Genomic DNA, 21,963 nt, shown 5'->3' on the forward strand with positions numbered 1-21,963 from the left:
TTGACTCAAATTATGTCAATTAGCCTATCAGAAGCTTCTAAAGCCAAGATATCATTTTCTGTAATGTTCCAAGCTGTTTAAAGGCACAGTCAACTTAGTGAATGTAAACTTCTGACCCACTGGAGTTTTGATACAGTGAATTATAAGTGAAATAATCAACAACTGTTGTAAAAATTACTTGTCATGCACAAAGTAGATGTCCTAACCGACTTGCCAAAACTTTAGTTTGTTAACAAGAAACTTGTGGAGTGGTTGAAAAATGAATTTTAATGACTCCAATCTAAATGTATGTGAACTTCCGACTTCAACTGTAGGAACCTTACCCTGCCTTAATGTAAATATATACCTCAATTACCTCATACCCCTGTTTTGTATTCACATTTTCTTTTTACTCTGCTTGATTGGGAAGGGCTCGTATGCAATTATTTCATGTTAAATCTACACCCGTTGTATTCGGCACGTGGAAAATTATATTTTATTTTAACTCTGTCTCTGGTGCTTCCAATTCAGTGCGTCGTGCTGTGTCTAACAATTGTTCTCTCTAACCCTGCTTCTGGTGCTTCTAGTTCAGAGTGTTGTGCTGTGGAGCTGGATGACGAGGGAGGCAGGACCTTCCTCAGGGTACTGATCCATCTCATCATGCAGGACTACACCCCGCTGGTGTCCGGCTCGCTGCAGCTCATGTTCAAACACTTCAGCCAGAGAGCCGAGGTCCTACAGGCCTTCAAACAGGTAAAGGCACAGTTGGTGGTTCATGAGCGTGCGCCTAATCTGTTTTTATGTGTGTGTCTGATTTCACTGTGTGTTCCTGTGGTCTCCTGCAGGTGCAGTTGCTGGTTTCGGAGCAGGATGTGGAGAACTACAAGCAGATCAAGACTAACCTGGACCAGCTCAGGCTGGCGGTGGAGAAGTCTGAACTGTGGGTGGAGAAGAGTGGAGGCTACGGCAGTGAGGACATAGGAGACAGCCATGTCAAGGAGCAGACCATGGAGGTACAACACTATACTTTACAGTATACTATAGTACACTATCGTGCAGTATAGTATGCCCCCTATAGGCCACACAGCACTTATGGCTAAGGGAGGGCTGAATCCTAACTTCCAAATATTTTTGTGTTGTGTGAATGACAGGAGGCGGGCATCCTGAGTCCAGTACAGGATGGGGATGTGAAGCCTCATATAGACAGCAACAAAGCTAACAACTACAACATCGTGAAAGAGGTGGGCTGCCATTCTGTCCCCTTATAGTGTGTGTGGTATTGGCAGCGTAATCAATTAGTCAGTGCAGTCTGAAAATACATCATGACCCTGGGGTTATTTATTGCACACTAACAATTTACAGACCTCACATCACTGGCCAATGTGTGGCCAACATGAGCTGGACTTGCCTGCCTTGTAACCTGCCTTGCCTTTCTTAAATGCTTCTGAGGGGATACAATAACATTGAATTGAATGAGCTTCAGTAACATTAAATTAAAGCAGCTGAAAAAGTGTAGTTTAGACCTATTGCTATGTAGCCATTAAATGCATGTACAGTGCATTTGGAAAGTATTCAGACCCCTTGACGTTTTCCACATTGTTACGTTACAGCCTTATTCTAAAATGGATCTACACACAATACCCCATAATGGCAAAGGGAAAAACAGTAAAAAAAAAAAAAAACATTTACATAAGTATTCAGACCCTTTGCTATGAGACTCATTTGAGCCCAGGTGCATCCTGTTTCCATTTGATTATCCTTGAGATGTTTCTTCAACTTGATTGGACATGATTTGGAAAGGCACACACCTGTCTATATCAGGTCCCACAGTTGACAGTGCATGTCTGCGCAAAAACCAAGCCATGAGGTCGAAGGAATTGTCCATAGACCTCCGAGACAGGATTGTGTCGATACACAGATCTGGGAAAGGGTACCAAAAATGTCTGCAGTATATGGTCCTTCTAGAACACAGTGGCCTCCATTATTCTTAAATGGAAGAAGTTTGGAACCACAAAGACTCCGAGAACTGGCCGCCCAGCCAAACTGGGCAACTGGTTGAAGAGAGCATTGGATCAGGGAGTTCCTCTAGAGTTCCTCTGTGGAGATGGGAGAACCTTCCAGAAGGACAACCATCTCTGCAGCACTCCACCAATCAGGCCCTTATGGTAGAGTGGCCAGACAGAAGCCACTCCTCAGTAAAAGGCACCTAAAGGACTCTGACCATGAGAAACTAAATTCTCTGGTCTGATGAAAAGAGCATTGAACTATTTGGCCTGAATGCCAAGTGTCACTTCTGGAGGAAACATGGAACCATTGCTACGGTGAAGCATGGTGGTGGCAGAATCATGCTGTGGGGATGTTTTTCAGCTGTAGGGACTGGGAGTCTAGTCAGGATCGAGGTAAAGATGAACAGAGAAAACTACAGAGAGATCCTTGACGAAAATGTGCTCCAGAGTGTTCAGGACCACAGACTGGGGAGAAGGTTCACCTTCCAGCAGGACAACAACCCTAAGCACACAGCCAAGACAATGCAGGAGTGGCTTCGGGGCAAGTCTCTGAATGTCCTTGAGTGGCAGAGCCAGAGTCCGGACTTGAACCCGATCGAACATCTCTGGAGAGACCTGAAAGAAGCTGTGCAGCGACACTTCCCATCCAACCTGACAGCTTGAGAGGATCTGCAGAGAAGAATGTGAGAAACTCCCCAAATACAGGTGTTCCAAGTTTGTAGCATCATACCCAAGAAGATTTGAGGCTGTAATCACTGCTAATGGTGCTTCAACAAAGTATTGAGTAAAGGGTCTGAATACTTATGCAAATGTGATATTTCATTTGTATTTTTTATGAGAAAACATTTCTAAAAAAAACTTTTTGCTTTGTCGTTATAGGGTATTGTTTGTAGATTGATGAGAGGGGGGGGAACAATGTAATCCATTTTAGAATAAGGCTGTAACATGAAAAAGTGGTCTGAATACTTTCTGAATGTGCTGTATGTGTTTGTCTGATCTGTGTGTATGTGTGGTCTGTAGATCCTGCTGCGGCTCAGTAAGCTGTGTTACCCCAGTAAGAAGAGTTGTGTGCAGCAGCAGAGGCTGCTGAAGAACATGGGGGCTCACTCTGTGGTGCTGGACCTGCTCCAGATACCTTATGAGAAGGTGAGCACGTCATCACATTTAGAGATTTCAGTCATTACTGTAAGTGTCAAACACACATAGGCGCCCAGTCCATTTGGGCTTAACATAAATGCTTCAGATGAGGCCCCTCAAAGCCTTACATGGATGTTGTCATGCTCAATAACCAGACCGTACCTGGATAAAACTTGACTAGATATATAAACGCTGCCCTGGTAGCTTTGTTGGACCATCTGTATGGATGGATTTTGTGGTGATGCAATTGTGAAAGCGTGTTGTGACTCCTGTCTGTCCGCAGAGTGATGAGAAGATGAATGAGATCATGACACTGGCCCATGTATTCCTGCAGTACTTCTGTAGAGGCAACAGCCAGAACCAGGCTCTGCTCCACAAATACCTCAACCTGTTCCTTACACCAGGGGTACGCTAACACAAACATGCATGCACTTATTCATTCATGCCCACTGTGCTTGCACACACACACTCACACACTGTATGCATGTATGGACACATACACGGGACATACAGTACCAGTCAAAAGTCTGGACACACCTACTCATTTGAGGGTTTTTCTTTATTTAGACTATTTTCTACATTGTATAATTATAATGAAGACATCAAAACTATGAAATAACACATGGAATCATGTAGTAACCAAAAATTGTTAAACAAATCAAAATATATTTTATATTTGAGATTCTTCAAAGGAGCCACCCTTTGCCTTGATGACAGCTTTGCACACTCTTGGTATTCTCTCAACCAGCTTCATGAGGTAGTCACCTGGAATGCATTTCAATTAACAGGCATGCCTTTTTAACTTTCCTTCTGAATGCATTTGAGCCAGTCAGTTGTGTTGTGACAAGGTAGGGTATACAGAAGATAGCCCTACTTGGTAAAAGACCAAGTCCATATTATTGCAAGAAACAGCTCAAATAAGCAAAGAGAAATGACATTCCATCATTACATTAAGACATGAAGGTCAGTCAATGTGGAAAATGTCAAGAACTTTGAAAGTTTCTTCAAGTGCAGTCGCAAAACCCATCAAACGCTATGATGAAACTGGCTCTCATGAGGACCGCCACAGGAAAGGAAGACCCAGAGTTACCTCTGTTGCAGAGGATAAGTTCATTAGAGTTACCAGCCTCAAAAATTGCAGCCCAAATAAATGCTTCACAGAGTGAACAGTTGATGTTGAGATGTGTCAAGAGGCAACTGCATGAATCAGGTCTTCATGGTTGAATTGCTGCAAAGAAACAACTACTAAAGGACACCAGTAAGAAGAAGACGCTTGCTTGGGCCAAGAAACACGAGAAATGGACATTAGACCGGTGGATTTTTTTGTTTTTGTTGAGTCCGAATTCGAGATTTTTGCATCCAACAGCCGTGTCTTTGTGAGACGTGGAGTAGGTGAACAGATGATCTCCGCATGTGTGGTTCCCACCTTGAAGCATGGAGTAGGAGGTGTGGGGGTGCTTTGCTGGTGACACGTTCTGTGATTTATTTAGAATTTCAAGGCAAACTTATCCAGCATGGCTACCACAGCATTCTGCAGAGACACGCCATCTCATACGGTTTGGGCTTAGTCCCACTATCATTTGTTTTTCAAAAGTACAATGACACAACACACCTACAGGCTATTTGACCAAGAAGGAGAGTGATGGAGTGCTGCATCAGATGACCTGGCCTCCACAATCACCTCACCTCAACCCAATCAAGATGGCTTGGGATGAGTTGGAGTGCAGAGTGAAGGAAAAGCATCCAACAAGTGCTCAACATATGTGGTAACTCTTTCAAGACTGAAAAGCATTCCAGGTGAAGTTGGTTGAGAGAATGCCAAGACTGTGCAAAGCTGTCAAGGCAAATGATGGCTTTTTGAAGAATCTCAAATCTCAAATATATTTTAATTTGTTTCACACTTTTTTGGTTACTACATTATTCCATATGTATTATTTCATACTTTAGATGTCTTCACTATTAATGTAGAAAATAGTTAAAATAAACAAAAACCCTTGAATGAGTAGGTGTCCAAACTTTTGACTGGTACTGTACATGTTTGTTCACTTCTTACTAATTTTCAACTCAATAAATGCATTCTATTACTGGATATCCATATGTCAATGAATGTGAATTCACTGTGCACATCTTCCCCCTCTCTCCAGCTCCTGGAGGCTGAGACCATGCGCCACATCTTCATGAACAACTTCCACCTGTGCAACGAGATCAGCGACCGCGTGGTCCACCATTTTGTCCACTGCATTGAGACGCACGGCCGACACGTCCAGTACCTCAAGTTCCTCCTGACCATCGTCAAGGCCGACGGGAAGTACGTGAAAAAGTGCCAGGACAAGGTCATGACCGAGGTGGGCGAGGGATGATGATGATGCTATCTTTATAAGGCTGTGGAGACACCACAATAGCATGGTTTCCACTACCACTATCTCCAAACTAGCCAGGGCTTGCTAGAGATGTTTGAAACACGAGAGACATAAAATGTGACTACTTTTAGAGAATACCTTGTGGATGAATTTATTTATTTGGCCATAGACATTGGTTGGAATATTGGTTGAGGGCGTTACAGGAAGTCATTGCATGTTGAGTCTCAGTTTAGTTTAACTGGAATAATTAACCAATATCACGCTTTGTCTTGCTCATTTTAATATCATATTGAATTATCAATATTGGTTATCCCCACTAGTGATAAGGTATTCCCTGTCTAACCTCCACTCGTCTGTCTGCTTTTCTGTCCATCCCACCCCCAGCTGGTGAACGGTGGCGAGGACGTGCTGGTGTTCTACAACGACCGCTCCTCCTTCCCGGTGCTGTTCCAGATGATGTGCTGCGAGATGGAGCGTAGGGACGAGGGCGGTGCCCTGGCCTACCACAACACTCTGGTAGAGCTCCTCGCTGTCTGCACCGAGGGCAAGAACGTATACACCGAGCTGAAATGTAACTCCCTGCTGCCCCTCGACGACATTGTCAAAGTGGTCACCCACGAAGACTGCATCCCTGAGGTACAGGGGAAGGGGTGGGGTCATATTGAGAGGCTTTGTCATTTGGTGCTGGGGTGTGATTCAGTAGTGTGTGATTTTCTACCCTTGTATTCAACTTCATCTGCACTAATCTGAGGATACAGAGGATAGGTAAGAGTGGCATGACGCTTGGTATATGCGTACTGTGAATTGGAGTTAATCTGTTCAGCTGTTTTGCATCAGTGCAGATGAGGGAAAGTAAAGCAAGATAATATTCCATTATAGACCATTGGCATGCACTCATTGTTTGCATACAGATGCATAACATTTGATTCCAGAACAGCCAGCTTTGATATAGCCTAGTGTTCATTCACCTCAGTGTAATCTTTCACACCTTCCAATCATCTGAATGCATGGTTTCTATTGGCCCTCCCTCCCCAGGTGAAGACTGCCTATGTGAACTTTGTGAACCACTGCTACGTGGACACTGAGGTGGAGATGAAGGAGATCTACACCAGCCACCACATCTGGAAGCTCTTTGAGAACTTCCTGGTGGACATGGCACGGGTAACGTCCTCACTAAGGTCCTCCTCATAGCACTACCCCCCTCAGAATAGCCTCGTGGCATGGACTTTATAAGGTGGCGAAAAGCGTTTTCCTGGTACCATCTCCACCATACCCCATTCAAAGGCACTTAAATCTTTTGTTTTGTCCATTTATCCTCTGAATGGCACAACATACTGTAGACAATTTACTGTAGACTAGTTGTCTCAAGGCTTAAAAATCCTTCTTTAACTTGTCTTCTCCCCTTCATCTACACTGATGTTGAAGTAGATTTAACAAGTGACATCAATAAGTGGTTTTAGCTTTCACCTGTATTCACCTGGTTAGTCTGTGTCATGGTAACAGCAGCTGTCCTTAATGTTTTGTAGACTCAGTGTAAGTGAATTCAACATGGTGGGTTCCTTCAGGGAATGGGCCTTTCCCCAGTCCAGTTCAGTGTAGATGAGGGAAAGAAGAGAATTTTGTTAGACTATTGAGATATACACCAGGCTAAAAATGGAAATCACCCAAAAAGAAATGTTAGACACTTATAAAAATCTTCGCCCAGAGAAAAGCACCAGGGATCGATGGCTTTCTTATCATTTTATTTGATATTCTGGGACAAAGTACCACCCTTATTTACTCAAATGACAACACACGTCACTCAATTTAGGGATTCCGAGTTCCATGTATTGAACTGTTATTTCAGTTATATTAAAACCAGAAAAACCTGGAGAGTCCCCTGCAGATATTACAAATATATTACAGATATAGCAAAACTCCTAAGCAACAGAATGGCAAAAGTCTTACCAGAAGTGATAAATATTAATCAAACAGGGTTTATTTAACATGGACACTTAGAAACAAATACAAAAACATGTTTCAGTAAAATACAATATGTTAAAAACTAGATGCAGATTTATCCTTATTCCATGGCATTGTTGAATACTTGTTTCTGATTGGCTTGAAGGGCATTCTAGAGTGTGCATTATTTCTCTTTATAAACTGGGTTGGTTTGAGCCCTGAATGCTGATTGGCTGACAGCCATGGCATATCAGACCGTATACCACGGGTATGACAAAATATGTATTTTTACTGCTCGGAGTACATTGGTAACCAGTTTATAATAGCAATAAGGCCCCTCGGGTGTTTGTGATATATGGCCATATACCACACCCCCTCAGGCCTTATTGCTTAAATAACACATGGTATATTTGCACGGAAGAATTCAATGGCTATAGTTCATTCTTATATGTTCTATGTTTACGCTGCTTTTGAAAGCAAAAGTCAAATTTTAAAACATGGCATTGTTGATTTCGATTTTCGTAATGGCAAGCTTGTACTGATGGTTTGGATAGGTAAAACTAGCTAGTCTGTTTGTTTGGTTACCTCGGCAACTACTGTAGCTGTCTAGTAAACTTGCTAGCTACTTCAGTGGATGTTGAACACATTTCTACCAGGGCTCTCGCTAGTGTGCTGTGGAACACACCTTCCACCTTGTTCATTATTGATGCCAAAAAGGCTTTTGACCGTCTTGAATGACCTTTGCTATTCAAAACTTTAAAATTAATTTTACTTTCCAGCTGAAATAATACATATTATATAAATGTCCTGAAGCAAAAATATACACATACATTATCAGGGATGTCCTCTCTCCCCCCTCTTGGACCACTTGTAGAAATAATTAGACAGGACCCAACGTAACAGTTATCATTATTGGTGAACTAAACTTATTTGCAGATGATCTCTTATATATTTTCGGAGTACTCTAAAATCTCAGGATATTAAAATAACGTGGAAAAAACTGAAATGATGGCAATATGAAACAGAATAACTCTAATCTACCTCAATCCTTTAAGTCATGGTTCACCAACTGGCGACCAAGCGTGCCAATTTTGCCAACCAGCAATATTATTTGGCCCCCCAAATTAATTCTAAATATTTAAAATAAAATAATATATATATTTGGACATCTACTCATTCAAGGTTTTTCTTTTTACTATTTTCTACATTGTAGAATAATAGTGAAGACCTTAAAACTATGAAATAACACATTGAATCATGTACTAATCAAAAAAGTGTTAATCAAATGAAAATATATTTTAGATTCTTCAAAGTAGCCACCCTTTGCCTTGATGACAGCTTTGCACACTCTTGGCATTCTCTTAACCAGCTTCATCTGGAATGCTTTTCCAACCATCTTGAGTTCCCACATATGCTGAGCACTTGTTGCTTTTCCTTCACTCTGCGGTCCAACTCATCCCAAACCATCTCAATTGGGTTAAGGTTGGGTGATTGTGGCGGCCAGGTCATGTGGAGGCCAGGTCTGATGCAGTACTCCATCACTCTCCTTCTTGGTCAAATAGATTGTCTGCAAATATAAAATATATTTTGATTTATTAAACACTTTTTTGGTTACTACATGACTCCATATGTACTATTTCATAGTTTTGATGTTTTCACTATTATTCTACTATGTTGAAAATAATAGTCTAAATAAATAAATAACCTCGAAATGAGTAGGTGTATCCACATTTTTGACTGGTACTGCATATAATAAAAAATCTCGGACCCGAGATGCAAAAACACCCAAATGCATTGTCCTAAGAATGAAGTTACCCTACCTTAATAATGCAAAAGTTACATTTGAACTTAATTCATGAGGAGAGAGAATGTAGGACACAGTCAACTATTAAAGCAGGCAGTCCTTGTAACTGGAGATTTATCCAGTATAAGTGACAGCCAAAAAAGCTGTGTGTGTAGATTGCAGTTAACACTTCAATGTTTCGGCGTTGGGCCTCTGTCTGGGGAATGAAGGCCACTTTGAAAGTTCCATGCTTAGATTCAAAAATACTTTGGAGTTGTAATTATTTGTAAACAGAAACATTTTCATTGCTAATTAAACACACTGGCTTGGCATTGGAAAAACGATGGTAAGATGAACACATCTCTGTACATTCTTCGATTTTAATAATCCACCTTTTGATACATTTTTAGGGCGACATTTTCTCTTGCTATCAAGCTAATTGTTCTGAACGAATGTTGATGTTAAAAAGTAGTTTAGGCTACAGTAGACTACGTAGACCTGTTTTTCCCCACCAATCAACACACAGAGAAATATACAAAATGTTAATGGGGGACTGTTCGGCCCACCTTTTCCTCTAGTCCACGATTAGCTCCTTTGTCTTGCTCACATTGAGGGAGAGGTTGTTGTCCAGGCACCATACTGTCAGTTCTCTCACCACCTCCTCCCTATAGGCTGTCTCACAGTTGTCGGTGATCACTGTTGTGTCGTCAGCAAACTTAATGATGTTGTTGAAGTCATGTTTGGCAACGCAGTCGTGAGTGAACAGGGAGTACAGGAGGGGACTAAGTACACACCCCTGAGGGGCCCCAGTGTTGAGGATCAGTGTGGCAGACATTTTGTTACCTACCCTTACCACTTGGGGTCAGCCCGTCAGGAAGTCCAGGATCCAGTTGCAGAAGGAGGTGTTTAGTCCCAGGGTCTTTAGCTTAGTGATGAGCTTCATGTGCAATATGGTGTGGGAACACTGAGCTATAGTCAATGAACAGCATTCTCACATAGTTATTAATTTTGTCCAGGTGGGAAAGGGCAGTGTGAAGTGTGATTGTGTAATCTATGGATCTGTTGGGGCAGTATGCGAATTTGAGTGGGTCTAGGATATCCGGGAGGATGCTGTTGATGTGAGCCGACCAGCCTTTCAAAGCACTTCATGGCTATCGATGTGAATGCTACTGGGCGGTAATCATTTAGACAGGTTACCTTCGCTTCCTTGGACACGGGGACTATGGTGGTCTGCTTGAAACATGTTGGTATTACAGACTCAGACAGGGTGAGGATGAGTGTCAGTGAAGACACTTGCCAGTTGGTCCGCGCTTGCTTTGAGTACTCATCCTGGTAGTCCATCTGGCCCCGCGGCTTTGTAAATGTTGACCTGTTTAAAGGTCTTGCTCACATGGACTACGGAGAGCGTTATCACATAGTCATCCATAACAGCTGGTGCTCTTGTGCATGCTTCACTATTGCTTGTCTCGAAGCGAGCGTAAAAGGCATTTAGCTTGTCTGGTAGGTTTGCGTCACTGGGCAGCCCTGCCACATTTGATGAGCATCAGAGCTGGTATACTAGGATTCAATCTTAATCCTGTATTGACGCTTGCCTGTTTGATGTTTTGTCTTCCAGTTCGTGGTGAGTAATCGCTGTTCTGTTGTCCAGAAGTAATTTTCAGTCATAAGAGAGAAGGTAGCAGCAACATTTTTTACAAAATAAGTTTAAAAAATAAATACGCAAAAAACTTCACAAAATAGCACAATTGGTTAGGAGCATGTAAAACGTCAGCCATCCTCTTCGGCGGCATCTTTATGGAGACATGGTGATTTTATGAGCGTAATCAGATAGCAATTATGTCATTGTCACTGAATTTATTATGAAGCCTACTAATTAGATGTGTTAAACATGTTGTTCAATTTGTAGTGTTGGCCAATTATTTGTGCTAATATTATATACTAATTATGTTCTGCCCCACCGACTATTAGCGCAATAAAAATTTGGCCCGATACTGAACCTAGTTGACAAACCCTGCTTTAAGTGGACCACAAAAAATATGAAATACTTAGGATGCTTAATAAGTGATAACAAATAACTTTATCCCATTACTCAACAACATGAAAGCAGATCTAATTAAATGAAACAATCTCCCCATAAGCCTTACAGGTAGAATTACTCCACCGAAGACGTTCTTAAAAAAAGTGTATAAGACAAATAAAACTCCTAAAGCAAAGTTTTAATCTGAGGGTGGTTTTAACCTTCCAGATTTGGAATTGTATCAACTCGCCACCCAAGGCTTTTACTTGCGATGTATAGTTAAATGCAGTAAAGAGGAACAATGGGTACATCATGAAGAGGTGCAATCTTTTCACGTGTCTGTTTTCAAAGGATGGAGCAAAGGATGGATGGAGCAAACTTCATAATTAAGAACATTAGAACAATATGGAAGAAAATTAAACGGATTCTTCAAGAACCAATATCACTCCATAAAAACACACCCCTATGGAATAGTCTTTTCAGAATTCACAGATAAATTGGCCCACAAACTAAAGGCATAGAAACCGAAAATGACGTGGGTAATAGGAAATAAAATAATTTCCGTAACCCAAATTAGAAAGCAATGACCAATGTAGATATTTTCAAATATAAAAGTTTTATATCACAAAATGTTGACCTGAAAGCTTTTGGACATCGGAGAGATGTTGAGAGAATCCCATTTGAGTCGGAAGAAGATAGTTAGTCATATGATAGGTAAGATGTATACAAAACCTTGCAGAGAGCCTGTCCAATCTATTGGAACCAAGACATAAAAATAACTGGTATTGACAAAGGTATTGACAAATGATGGAGGGAGTGTTGGAACATAATGAACAAAATTACAAATAACGAAAATGTAAGCTTAATCCTGTATAAAGTAATGTATAGATTTTATTATACAAGAGACCAATTTCACACATTCTACAGCACAATGGCAGTCATGTTTTAAGTGTAAAACTAACAATGACTCAGGAATTCATTCCTTCTTGGAGTACTATAAATTCCCCAAATTATGGGCAGCATTAAAAAGCTGTCTAAGATTTACAATGCAAGTTTACTTTTAATCCGTCTTTCTGAATATTTCGAGACATTGGATGTGCGGTAGGCTAGCTAAGAAAATGGAAGAATCAAATGCGTTATTTAAATATGGGAAAAAATCTGTCTACAGACAAAAACAACAATACAATTTTACGTCATATGGGGCAAAGTCTTACAAGCAGTAGAAACAACGTTGTGGATACTGTGGGAACGTGTGTCTGAGCAATTGTCATGTCGTTAATGTTTGTGGATATGTAGGGTATGTATGTTTGTAAGTATGTATGTTAAGTTGTCTATTGTTTTTGTCTATGTATGTTTTTGTTTGTCATATAAAATATTACAACTAAAAAATGAGAGATACCCTAGGTCAGTCTCTTCCCCCCCCTCACTCCTGAGTGACAGACAGACATTCCCCTCTCCTCTATGGTTTTAGGTGTGCAACAGCACCACGGACCGTAACCATGCCAACATTCCCCTGGAGAGGTACGTGACGGAGACTGTGATGGCCATCGTCAAGGGCTTCTTTAGCTCCCAGTTCCCTGTCAACAACTCCAACCTGCAGGTATTCCTGGGAGAGAGGTTAACCTTGTACATGGGTATTTAAATACCTTCCTCAGGCCATTCGTGTTTCAATTCAGTCAGTTCAGGCACTTGAGGCAAATGCTTATCCATCTGGTAGGTGCTGGCACAACATTTTTGAGTCCCACTGAAGTGTTTGTTTATGGAGTGTTTTAGTGACTGTTTATCCTCCCTCTCTTCATTGTCAGACCCACCAGCCCATCTTCATCCAGCTGCTCCAGTCCTCCTTCAGGATCTATAACTGCACCTGGATCAGCTCGGTCCAGAAGAACAACATCGAGGGCTGCATCAAAACACTGTCTGACGTGGGTGAGTCTCACAGCCCAATGATTGCACTTTGACAGGCCTTGACTAAGGTTTGTAGACTGGAAACATCAATGATTTCTATAATGACAGGGAGACATTGCAAGTATTTAAATCTCACCCAATATGCCCTGTACATGTTAGTCTGCAGCCACTGTGTATGCAGACAATACAGAAAGTAGGCCAATGCCTTTCTCTGTTGGTTGATTGGGTGTCATGTCAGCTTGTGTGAATGTGTGTGTCTGGAAGAGATATGGGCCCATCTTCAGAAAGCGATTCAGAGTATTCGATATTGTCTACAAGGCTAAACCGATATCAGCACTCCAACTTTGAGGCTCCTTCAGTTCCTAGTTATAAGATCCCCACCCTGTCTCCTCTCCAGCTAAGGCGCGTGCCATAGCCATCCCGGTGGATCTGGACAGCCAGGTGAACACTCTGTCTCTGAAGGCCCACACCTACAGGGTGGAGCGTGCCGTAAAGGACTGGAGGACCTCAGCACGCACCCGGGTCCGCAAGGAGATTCTGGGAGTGCCTGACTACAAGAGCATCATCGAGAAGCTGCAGGTGACCCCTCACACACACACACACACACAGAAATATGCACTCCCACAAATATACATGAATATGCCACTGGTGGTTCTTGCCGTTCAAGACTAGGGGGGGGGGGGGGTGTATTGTATATTTATGACAATGGCCTAATTTCTATTACAGCATATTGGATGACTGTCATTCATATTCCATTCACCCAGTTCAATGTAACATCCATAGGTTTAGGCTACTACATCATACTCGAAATTGCCCTATATAATACCCATCATGAGGTTGCTACAACCTAGCTTAAAAATGAAAGTCGAGAGACAAATTGGAGTAATCAAGGTGAGAGGGACAGTGAAATATTCAAAGCCGCCTTGCACACTCTTGCCATGTGTACAATCACGCAGTACAGTGTACAGCAAAAATTGTAGCAGTTACACCGGCAGGTCCGGTGCCAATTCATTTCTAAAATGAAAGCTTACCTTGACTTGGAAGAGTTGCAGTGTTGGTTAGCCTTAGCCAGCAAGCTAACATACAGTGCCTTTGAAAAGTATTCAGACCCCTTGACATTTTCCACATTTTGTTATGTTACAGCCTTATATATTTTTTTTAAACTCAGCAATCTACACACAATACCCCATAATGACAAAGCGAAAACAGGTTTATAGACATTTTTACTCATTTATTCCTAATAAAAACTGATACAGATACCTGTTTACATAAGTATTCAGACCCTTTACTATGAGACTCGAAATTGAGCGAAGGTGCATCCTGTTTCCATTGATCATCCTTGAGATGTTTCTACAACTGAATTGGAGTCCACCTGTGGTAAATTCAATTGACTGGAAATTATTTGGAAAGGCACACACCTGTTTATATAAGGTCCCACAGTTGACAGTGCATGTCAGTGCAAAATCCAAGTCATGAAGTCGAAGGAATTGTCCGTAGAGCTCCGAGGACAGGATTGTGTTGATGCACAGATCTGGAAGGTTACCAAAAAATGACTGCAGCATTGAAGGTCACCAAGAACACCGTGGCCTCCATCATTCTTAAATTGAAGAAGTTTTGAACCACGAAGACTCTTCCTAGAGCTGGCTGCCAGGCCAAACTGATCAATCGGGGTAGAAGGGCCTTGTTCAGGGAGGTGACCAAGAACCCAAAGGTTATTCTGAGACCTCCAGAGTTCCTCTGTGGAGATAGGAGAACCTTCCAGACAGTCAACCATCTCTGCAGCACTCCAACAATCAGGACTTTATGGTAGAGTGGCCAGACAGAAGCCACTCCTCAGTAAAAGACACATGACAGGCTGTTTGGAGTTTGCCAAAAGGCACCAAAAGATTCTGACTATGAGAAACAAGATTGTCTGGTCTGATGAAACTAAGATTGAACTCTTTGGCCTGAATGACAAGTGTCACTTCTGGAGGAAACCTGGCATCATCCCTACGGTGAAGCATGGTGGTGGCAGCATCATGCTGTGTGGATGTTTTTCAGCTGCAAGGACTGGGAGACTAGTCAGGATCGAGGTAAAGATGAAAAGAGCAAAGTACAGAGTGATCCTTGATGAAAACCTGTTCCAGAGTCCTCAGGACCTCAGACTTATGTTAATGTAATATTTCAGGTCATTATATTTAATAAATTAGCAGCAATTTCTAAAACCCTGTTTGGGGTATTGTGTGTAGATTGAAAAAAAACAACAACACATTTTAGAATAAGGCTGTAATCTAACAAAATGTGGAAGAAGTCAAAGGGTCTGAGTACTTTCTGAAGGCACCGTAAATAGCATTCCTCTGTTTGAGTCAGGTTGTTGAGTAGGCAAATTAACTGAATTAGCTGCGTAAGTAAAAGGTAAACTAAGAAGGTAAAAACTACTCTAGATGGTGCTGTTGAGTCTACTTGTAGACCTTCATTACAAAACAGTGTGTTTTAATCAGTTATTTGGTGACATGTAAATATATTTAGAATGGTTTTATCTAAAAAAGGATAACTTATTTTTAAATATTTCACTGCATAGGATTATTATCCTCCCCTTCCTCTGAGGAGCCTCCCCTGGAATACACACACACACACACACACACACACACACACACACACACACACACACACACACACTGCACTGCACTGCACTGCAGAGGTATTGTATCCATTGTGTCATGTGTCCAGGGTGTGGTGGCGTGTCTTGAGGAGCAGTTCAGTCCTATGGTGCAGGCTGAGTTCTCTGTGTTGGTGGATGTACTACACAGCCCTGAGCTGCTGTTCCCAGAGGCTGCCAGACTGCGCTGTGAGAGCGGGGCCTTCATGTCCAAGTGAGTGTGGCAGAGGTATAGATGCAGTCACAAACACTGATCAGACACACCATCACAAACATGATCTATGGGCTGCATTTCTTGAGCGTTTACACCAGTGCCAAGTTTGCATTTGGCCGTCCATTGTTCTTCTTTGTGTTTTACTTTCGACTTCTGACTTTTCCTAAATGTTTCGCAAAAAAAGGGTTTTGTTTATTAATTTCTGTCCTCACAAACTTCCAGTCAAAGGTCACACGTCCGTTGGTGTGCTTAGATGACTTAAAGCCATGGTACTGATGTTTCGTTTGTACTCTTCCCTTTGTCATTCAGACTGATCAAACACACCAAGAAGCTGATGGACAAGGAGGAAAAGCTGTGCATTAAGATCCTGCAGACACTCCGAGAGATGCTGGACAAGAAGGAGGCCTTTGATGAGCCTGTGAGTACTGAACCAGACATGTCAAGGGTGTGATATGTACAGGGTGTTTAGGGATGTACAGGACATGATGACAAGGGTGTGTTACATACAGACTGTTTAGGGATGTACAGGACATGATGACAAGGGTGTGTTACATACAGGGTGTTTAGGGATGTACAAAACATCATGACAAGGGTGTTTTACATACAGGGTGTTTAGGGATGTACAAAACATCATGACAAGGGTGTGTTACATACAGGGTGTTTAGGGATGTACAGGACATGATGACAAGGGTGTGTTACATACAGGTGTTTAGGGATGTACAGGACATGATGACAAGGGTGTGTTACATACAGGGTGTTTATGGATGTACAAAACATCATGACAAGGGTGTGTTACATACAAGGTGTTTAGGGATGTACAGGACATGATGACAAGGGTGTGTTACATACAGATGTTTAGGGATGTACAGGACATGATGACAAGGGTGTGTTACATACAGGGTGTTTATGGATGTACAAGACAACAAGAGGAGGGTATATTACTGGAAACCTTCTAAGTTAATCAGTAAACTTAACCGAACTTTGGTAACTTTCATATTTTTGGGGGGAATTTTATAATATGACATCTAGGGGCCTTTTGGGGTATTTCAGATCACAGGTCACAGGTGTTTGTAATTCTTTCGGTTCCCTCCCCCTTCTTTGGGGTACTGAGCAAATGTTAGGTCTTGTGAGTGGAAACTTGAACATTGTGAGAATTTTTTGCAACTTCCGGCGTGCGTTTACAGTGAACACTGAGGCTTGTTACCCTTACAGTTTAAGACAGTAGCTAATAGGCTATTGTGGCTTTTGGAGCATAATGTAGGCCTACCAACTAAACCAATGGAGCAAATAGTTTTATCTAAAAAGGTTAACTTATTTTTTACATTTTTCACTGCATATGATTAGTATCGTCCCCTTCCTCTGAGGAGCCTCTACTGGAATGCACACACCACACACACACACACACACACACACACTGTACTGCAGAGGTATTGTATACATTGTGTCATATGCCTAGAGTGTGGTGGCGTGTCTAGAGAGCAAATCCCATAATATTTTCACATGGAAATAGCTTTTATTTTCTGTGATATAGCCTACTTTAGCCTATGTGTGGTGTTCAATGCAGGCCTACATTGCTTGAGACTTTTAAAAAATGTTTTTACATGATGAAGAACTTGACATTAAAACATTTGTTTTACTTATATTGTGTTTTGATGCAAGAAACCACTTTACATAATAAAATGATATTATTATTATTACCATACAGATAGTTAGACAATCTAGGCTACCCCTCTGTCTATAGGTTTGAATATGAAAATAAACCCTCTGGCTATAGGTTTGAATATGAAAATAAACCCTCTGGCTATAGGTTTGAATATGAAAAGAAACCCTCTGGCTATAGGTTTGAATATGAAAATAAACCCTCTGGCTATAGGTTTGAATATGAAAATAAACCCTCTGGTTATAGGTTTGAATATGAAAATAAACCCTCTGGCTATAGCTTTGAATATGAAAATAACCCCTCTGGCTAACCCCTCTGGCTATAGCTTTGAATATGAAAATAACCCCTCTGGCTATAGGTTTGAATATGAAAATAAACCTTCTGGCTGTAGGTTTGAATATGAAAATAAACCTTCTGGCTATAGGTTTGAATATGAAAATAATCCCTCTGGCTATAGGTTTGAATATGAAAATTAACCCTCTGGCTATAGCTTTGAATATGAAAATAAACCCTCTGGCTATAGGTTTAAATATGAAAATAAACCAGTCTCGGAAAACCACACTGCCCCTTTAATTAAGACATAAGCTTTTACTTGACTGGCTTTTCAAAGACAGTTTGACATATGTGCTCTTGTAGGAGGCAGTAACTTCTCATTGCTGACCTATACTTATCTATGACTGTGCTAGTCAGTCGCTAACTGGCAAAGAATATCAACAAATGTGCAGACACGAGGCTCTGCGCTCTGATCTGCTGCCAAGTGGCGCAGTGGTCTAAGGCACTGCATCGCAGTACAAAAGGTGTCACTACAGACCCGTTTCAATCACAACCGGCCATGATCGGGAGTCCGATAGGGCGGCGCACAATTGGCCCAGCGTCATCTGGGTTAGGGGAGGGTTTGGCCGGGGGGGGCTTTACGAGTAGGCCGTCACTGTAAATAAGAATTTGTTCTTCATAACTGACTTGCCTAGTTAAATAAAGGTTTAAAAAAAATCTGAACTGATCTGAAAAGCGCATTCACTTGCAGTTGATGGAAAGTCTGCTCGTGGGCTACCCGCCAATAGAATTCAACCCCGTTGCGCTCTATCTTGCAAAGATAGGTTAGTTTTGGTTTGTTGCATTGAAATGGGGCTGATATCATGTTGATTTGATCACGCAAAAATCCATATAGTGCAAACTAATGGGGCGAACTCCGTGAAGTTCAGTCTCTTGTGTCTCTGTGCAGCACTCCTGGAAGAAGTGCTCGGACGCGCACAAAATTTACACCGACCATTGTTTATCACATGTACAATATATAAAATAATCAAATAAAACATTTACAAAATGTTTTATGACAAAGCTATAAACATTATACTAAATACAGTATAAACCATCAACTTAGTGAATAACATTGGTGTTTTAACGAGTTTTAACATGAAATATCCTTTTTTATTATTATTTTACACACTTAGTCAAATAGATATGTAAACAAAACAAAAGTAAAAACGGGTGGCAGTTGTGAAAAAAAAAGTAAATAGTTGAGTTGGAAGAGGTGCAGAGTTAATTGAAAATAGTGATTGTTGATTAGATGCTTTTTTTCATTAGTTCATTAGTTTCTCCTGAACCATATGTCTATCCACTAGAAACTCCTGGACAATATGGTCACAGATATAGAAAATTAATACTATAGTGCCTTCAGAAAGTATTCATACCCCTTGAATTATTCCACATTTTACAGTTTGAATTCAACGTGTATTAAATTGATATCCCATGACATTGTAAACATGTTTTCAAAAATGTTTGCAAATTTATTGAAAATTAAATACAGAAAAATATCTAGATTACATAGGTATTCACACCCCTGAGTCAATACATGTTACAATCACCTTTGGCAGCGATTACAGCAGTCTTTCTGGGTTAGTCTTAAGAGCTCTGCACACCTGGATTGTACAAAGTGGTCCATTATTATTTTCAAAATTCTTCATGCTCTGTCAAATTTGTTATTGATCATTGCAAGACAACTATTTTCCGGTCTTGCTATATATTTTCAAGCAGATTTAAGTCAAAACTGTAACTCGGCCACTCGAACATTCACTGTCTTCTTGGTAAGCAACTCCAGTGTAGATTTGGCCTTGTGTTTTAGGATATTGTCCTGCTGAAAGGTGAATTAGTCTCCCAGTGTGTTGTCGAACGCAAACTGAACTAGATTTTCCCTCTAAGATTTTGCCTGTGCCTAGCTTCATTCCATTTATTTTTTATCCTCTAAAACCTCAAATTTTTTTACGATGACAAGCGTACCCATAACATGATGCAGCCACCACTCTGCTTGAAAATATGGAGAGTGGTACTCAGTAATATATTTTTGGGGGGATTTGCCCCAAACATAACACTTTGTATTCAAGACAAACAGTGAATTGCTTTGCCACATCACTTTAGTGCTTTGTTACAAACAGGACACATGTTTTGGAAAATGTAAATTTTGTTCAGGCTTCCTTTTCACTCTGTCAATTAGGTTGACTAACTACAATGTTGTTGATCCATCCTCAGTTTTCTCTTATCACAGCCGTTAAACTATGTAACTGTTTTAAAGTCACCATTGGCCTCATGGTGAAATCCCTGTACTGTACATATAGGTAGGGTATGGTGACTAGGCAAAGGGATAGATAATGAATAGTATCAGCAACGTATGTGATGAATCAGAGGAGTTGGTGCAAAACGGAGTATATGCACATAGTCTGGGTAGCTATTTGGTTAACTATTTAGCAGTCTTGTGGTAGAAGCTGTTCACAGTCCTGTTGGTTCCAGACTTGGTGCATCGGTACCACTTGCTGTGCGGTAGCAGAGAGAACAGTCTATGACTTAGGGGGGCTGGAGTCTTTGACAATTATTTTGGCCTTCCTCCGACAGTATAGTGGTCCTGGATGGCAGGGATCTCACCCCCAGTGTACTGGGCTGTACGCACTACCCTCTGTAACCAATGTCAACGTCCTGGATACAAAATACTGTATACTGAGACTTTCATGAATGGATGTATTGTCACAGACTTAGGTGTCACAGTAACGGCTTTGGTTGTGTGTTCATCTTTGGGTGTTGCAGTCGTTACCTTTTTTAGAAGGATAACCCACTTCCCCAGTGTAGCAGCAATGTGAATATACCGTGTTGTATCAACCACACTATGTGGCTGCAGTTACAAGTGAAAGCAAATGAAGATGAAGATTGGTTGGTTCATATTGTACTGTCATGATGGACTGAGTGGGCTGCACTCAGATCAGTTGTTGCCCACGGTGCTGTAGGCTTTGTGTCTCGAGCTCTCTCTCTTTGTCTCACGCTCTCTCTCTTTGTCTCGCGCTCTCTCTCTTTGTCTCGCGCTCTCTCTCTGTGTCTCGCGCTCTCTCTCTGTGTCTCGCGCTCTCTCTCTGTGTCTCGCGCTCTCTCTCTGTGTCTCGCGCTCTCTCTTTATCTCGCGTTCTCTCTGTGTCTCTCTGCATCTCGGGTTCTCTCTGTGGTCCCTGAGCCCAGACTACTCATCATCAGTAGTCTGTGGGCCTCTACATGCTTTTATATAAGGCAGGGTGGCACTCGAGGACAAGCTCACACTGTGAGGGAGAAAGGGTTGGAGAGATGGAGATGGAGAGGGAGGGGGGGGGTGGGTTGGGGCAGGCAAACGCTGAACAAACAAATCAATACTGCAGTGAGCGTGGGTGCACCTCTCTCTCTCTCCCTCTCTCTCTCTCTCCTTTATCTCATCTCTCTCTCTCTCCTTTATCTCATCTCTCATCTCTACCATGGGCCTGTGAATTGGGGAGGGAGGGTGGGAGTGATATCAGGGGAGGGTTGTTGGAAAACTAGACAAAGTTCCAGGGTTGGTGATCAACTCTGGAGGGTAAAGTGAAGCATATGTGCTGCAGGTCTTAGTAGAGGAGGATAGGGAGATGAGACGTTGAAGAGTTTACATACAGTAGAAGTAGCGCTGCCTTGATATGCCACTGCCTTTTCAAGAATAGTATTGAGATCATGTCCTGTTGCTAAATGTCAATCAGTATCATACTCAAATAGGTTGTACTCTGATATGATAGAATTCACAGGGTATATGATGCAGTCAACAGAACTGACATTTACATATTGTGCCAAAACATGTTGGCATGTTTTAAAAAGCCTAAGAATGATATGTGCTTGTGTGTCCTTTCACGTATTCTGTGAGTGTTTGTGTGTATTTGTCTTTCTTTGTGTGTGTGTCATATCCCTGTTGCCCTGAGCGTGGAGCTGCTGTCTCACTCCACAGAAGTGAGCGAGGAAATAGAAAGAGCGAGAGAAAGAGAAAAGCGACAGCAGAGGTTGGTGGCTCCC

General features: G+C 41.6%; 1 protein-coding gene across 5 annotated transcripts in view; it reads left to right on the forward strand.

Annotated features, from left to right (window-relative positions):
- LOC135524242 (inositol 1,4,5-trisphosphate receptor type 2-like) overlaps positions 1-21,963 on the forward strand; it is a 170,454-nt gene that overhangs the window by 55,676 nt on the left and 92,815 nt on the right. For all 5 annotated transcript variants that reach the window (XR_010452921.1, XM_064951604.1, XM_064951605.1 and 2 more), the window contains 13 exons: positions 567-732; positions 825-992; positions 1,131-1,220; positions 3,006-3,131; positions 3,406-3,528; positions 5,267-5,467; positions 5,867-6,118; positions 6,518-6,643; positions 12,695-12,823; positions 13,029-13,149; positions 13,526-13,707; positions 15,838-15,980; positions 16,290-16,398. Coding sequence is in view for 4 of the 5 variants with exons in the window: in XM_064951604.1 (XP_064807676.1) it covers positions 567-732; positions 825-992; positions 1,131-1,220; positions 3,006-3,131; positions 3,406-3,528; positions 5,267-5,467; positions 5,867-6,118; positions 6,518-6,643; positions 12,695-12,823; positions 13,029-13,149; positions 13,526-13,707; positions 15,838-15,980; positions 16,290-16,398 (1,936 nt within the window). In the remaining variant the exon portion in view is untranslated. The remainder of the gene's footprint in view (positions 1-566; positions 733-824; positions 993-1,130; positions 1,221-3,005; positions 3,132-3,405; positions 3,529-5,266; positions 5,468-5,866; positions 6,119-6,517; positions 6,644-12,694; positions 12,824-13,028; positions 13,150-13,525; positions 13,708-15,837; positions 15,981-16,289; positions 16,399-21,963) is intronic.

Source organism: Oncorhynchus masou, chromosome 31 (genome assembly GCF_036934945.1).
Source record: "Oncorhynchus masou masou isolate Uvic2021 chromosome 31, UVic_Omas_1.1, whole genome shotgun sequence".
NCBI classification, from domain to species: Eukaryota; Metazoa; Chordata; class Actinopteri; order Salmoniformes; family Salmonidae; genus Oncorhynchus; species Oncorhynchus masou.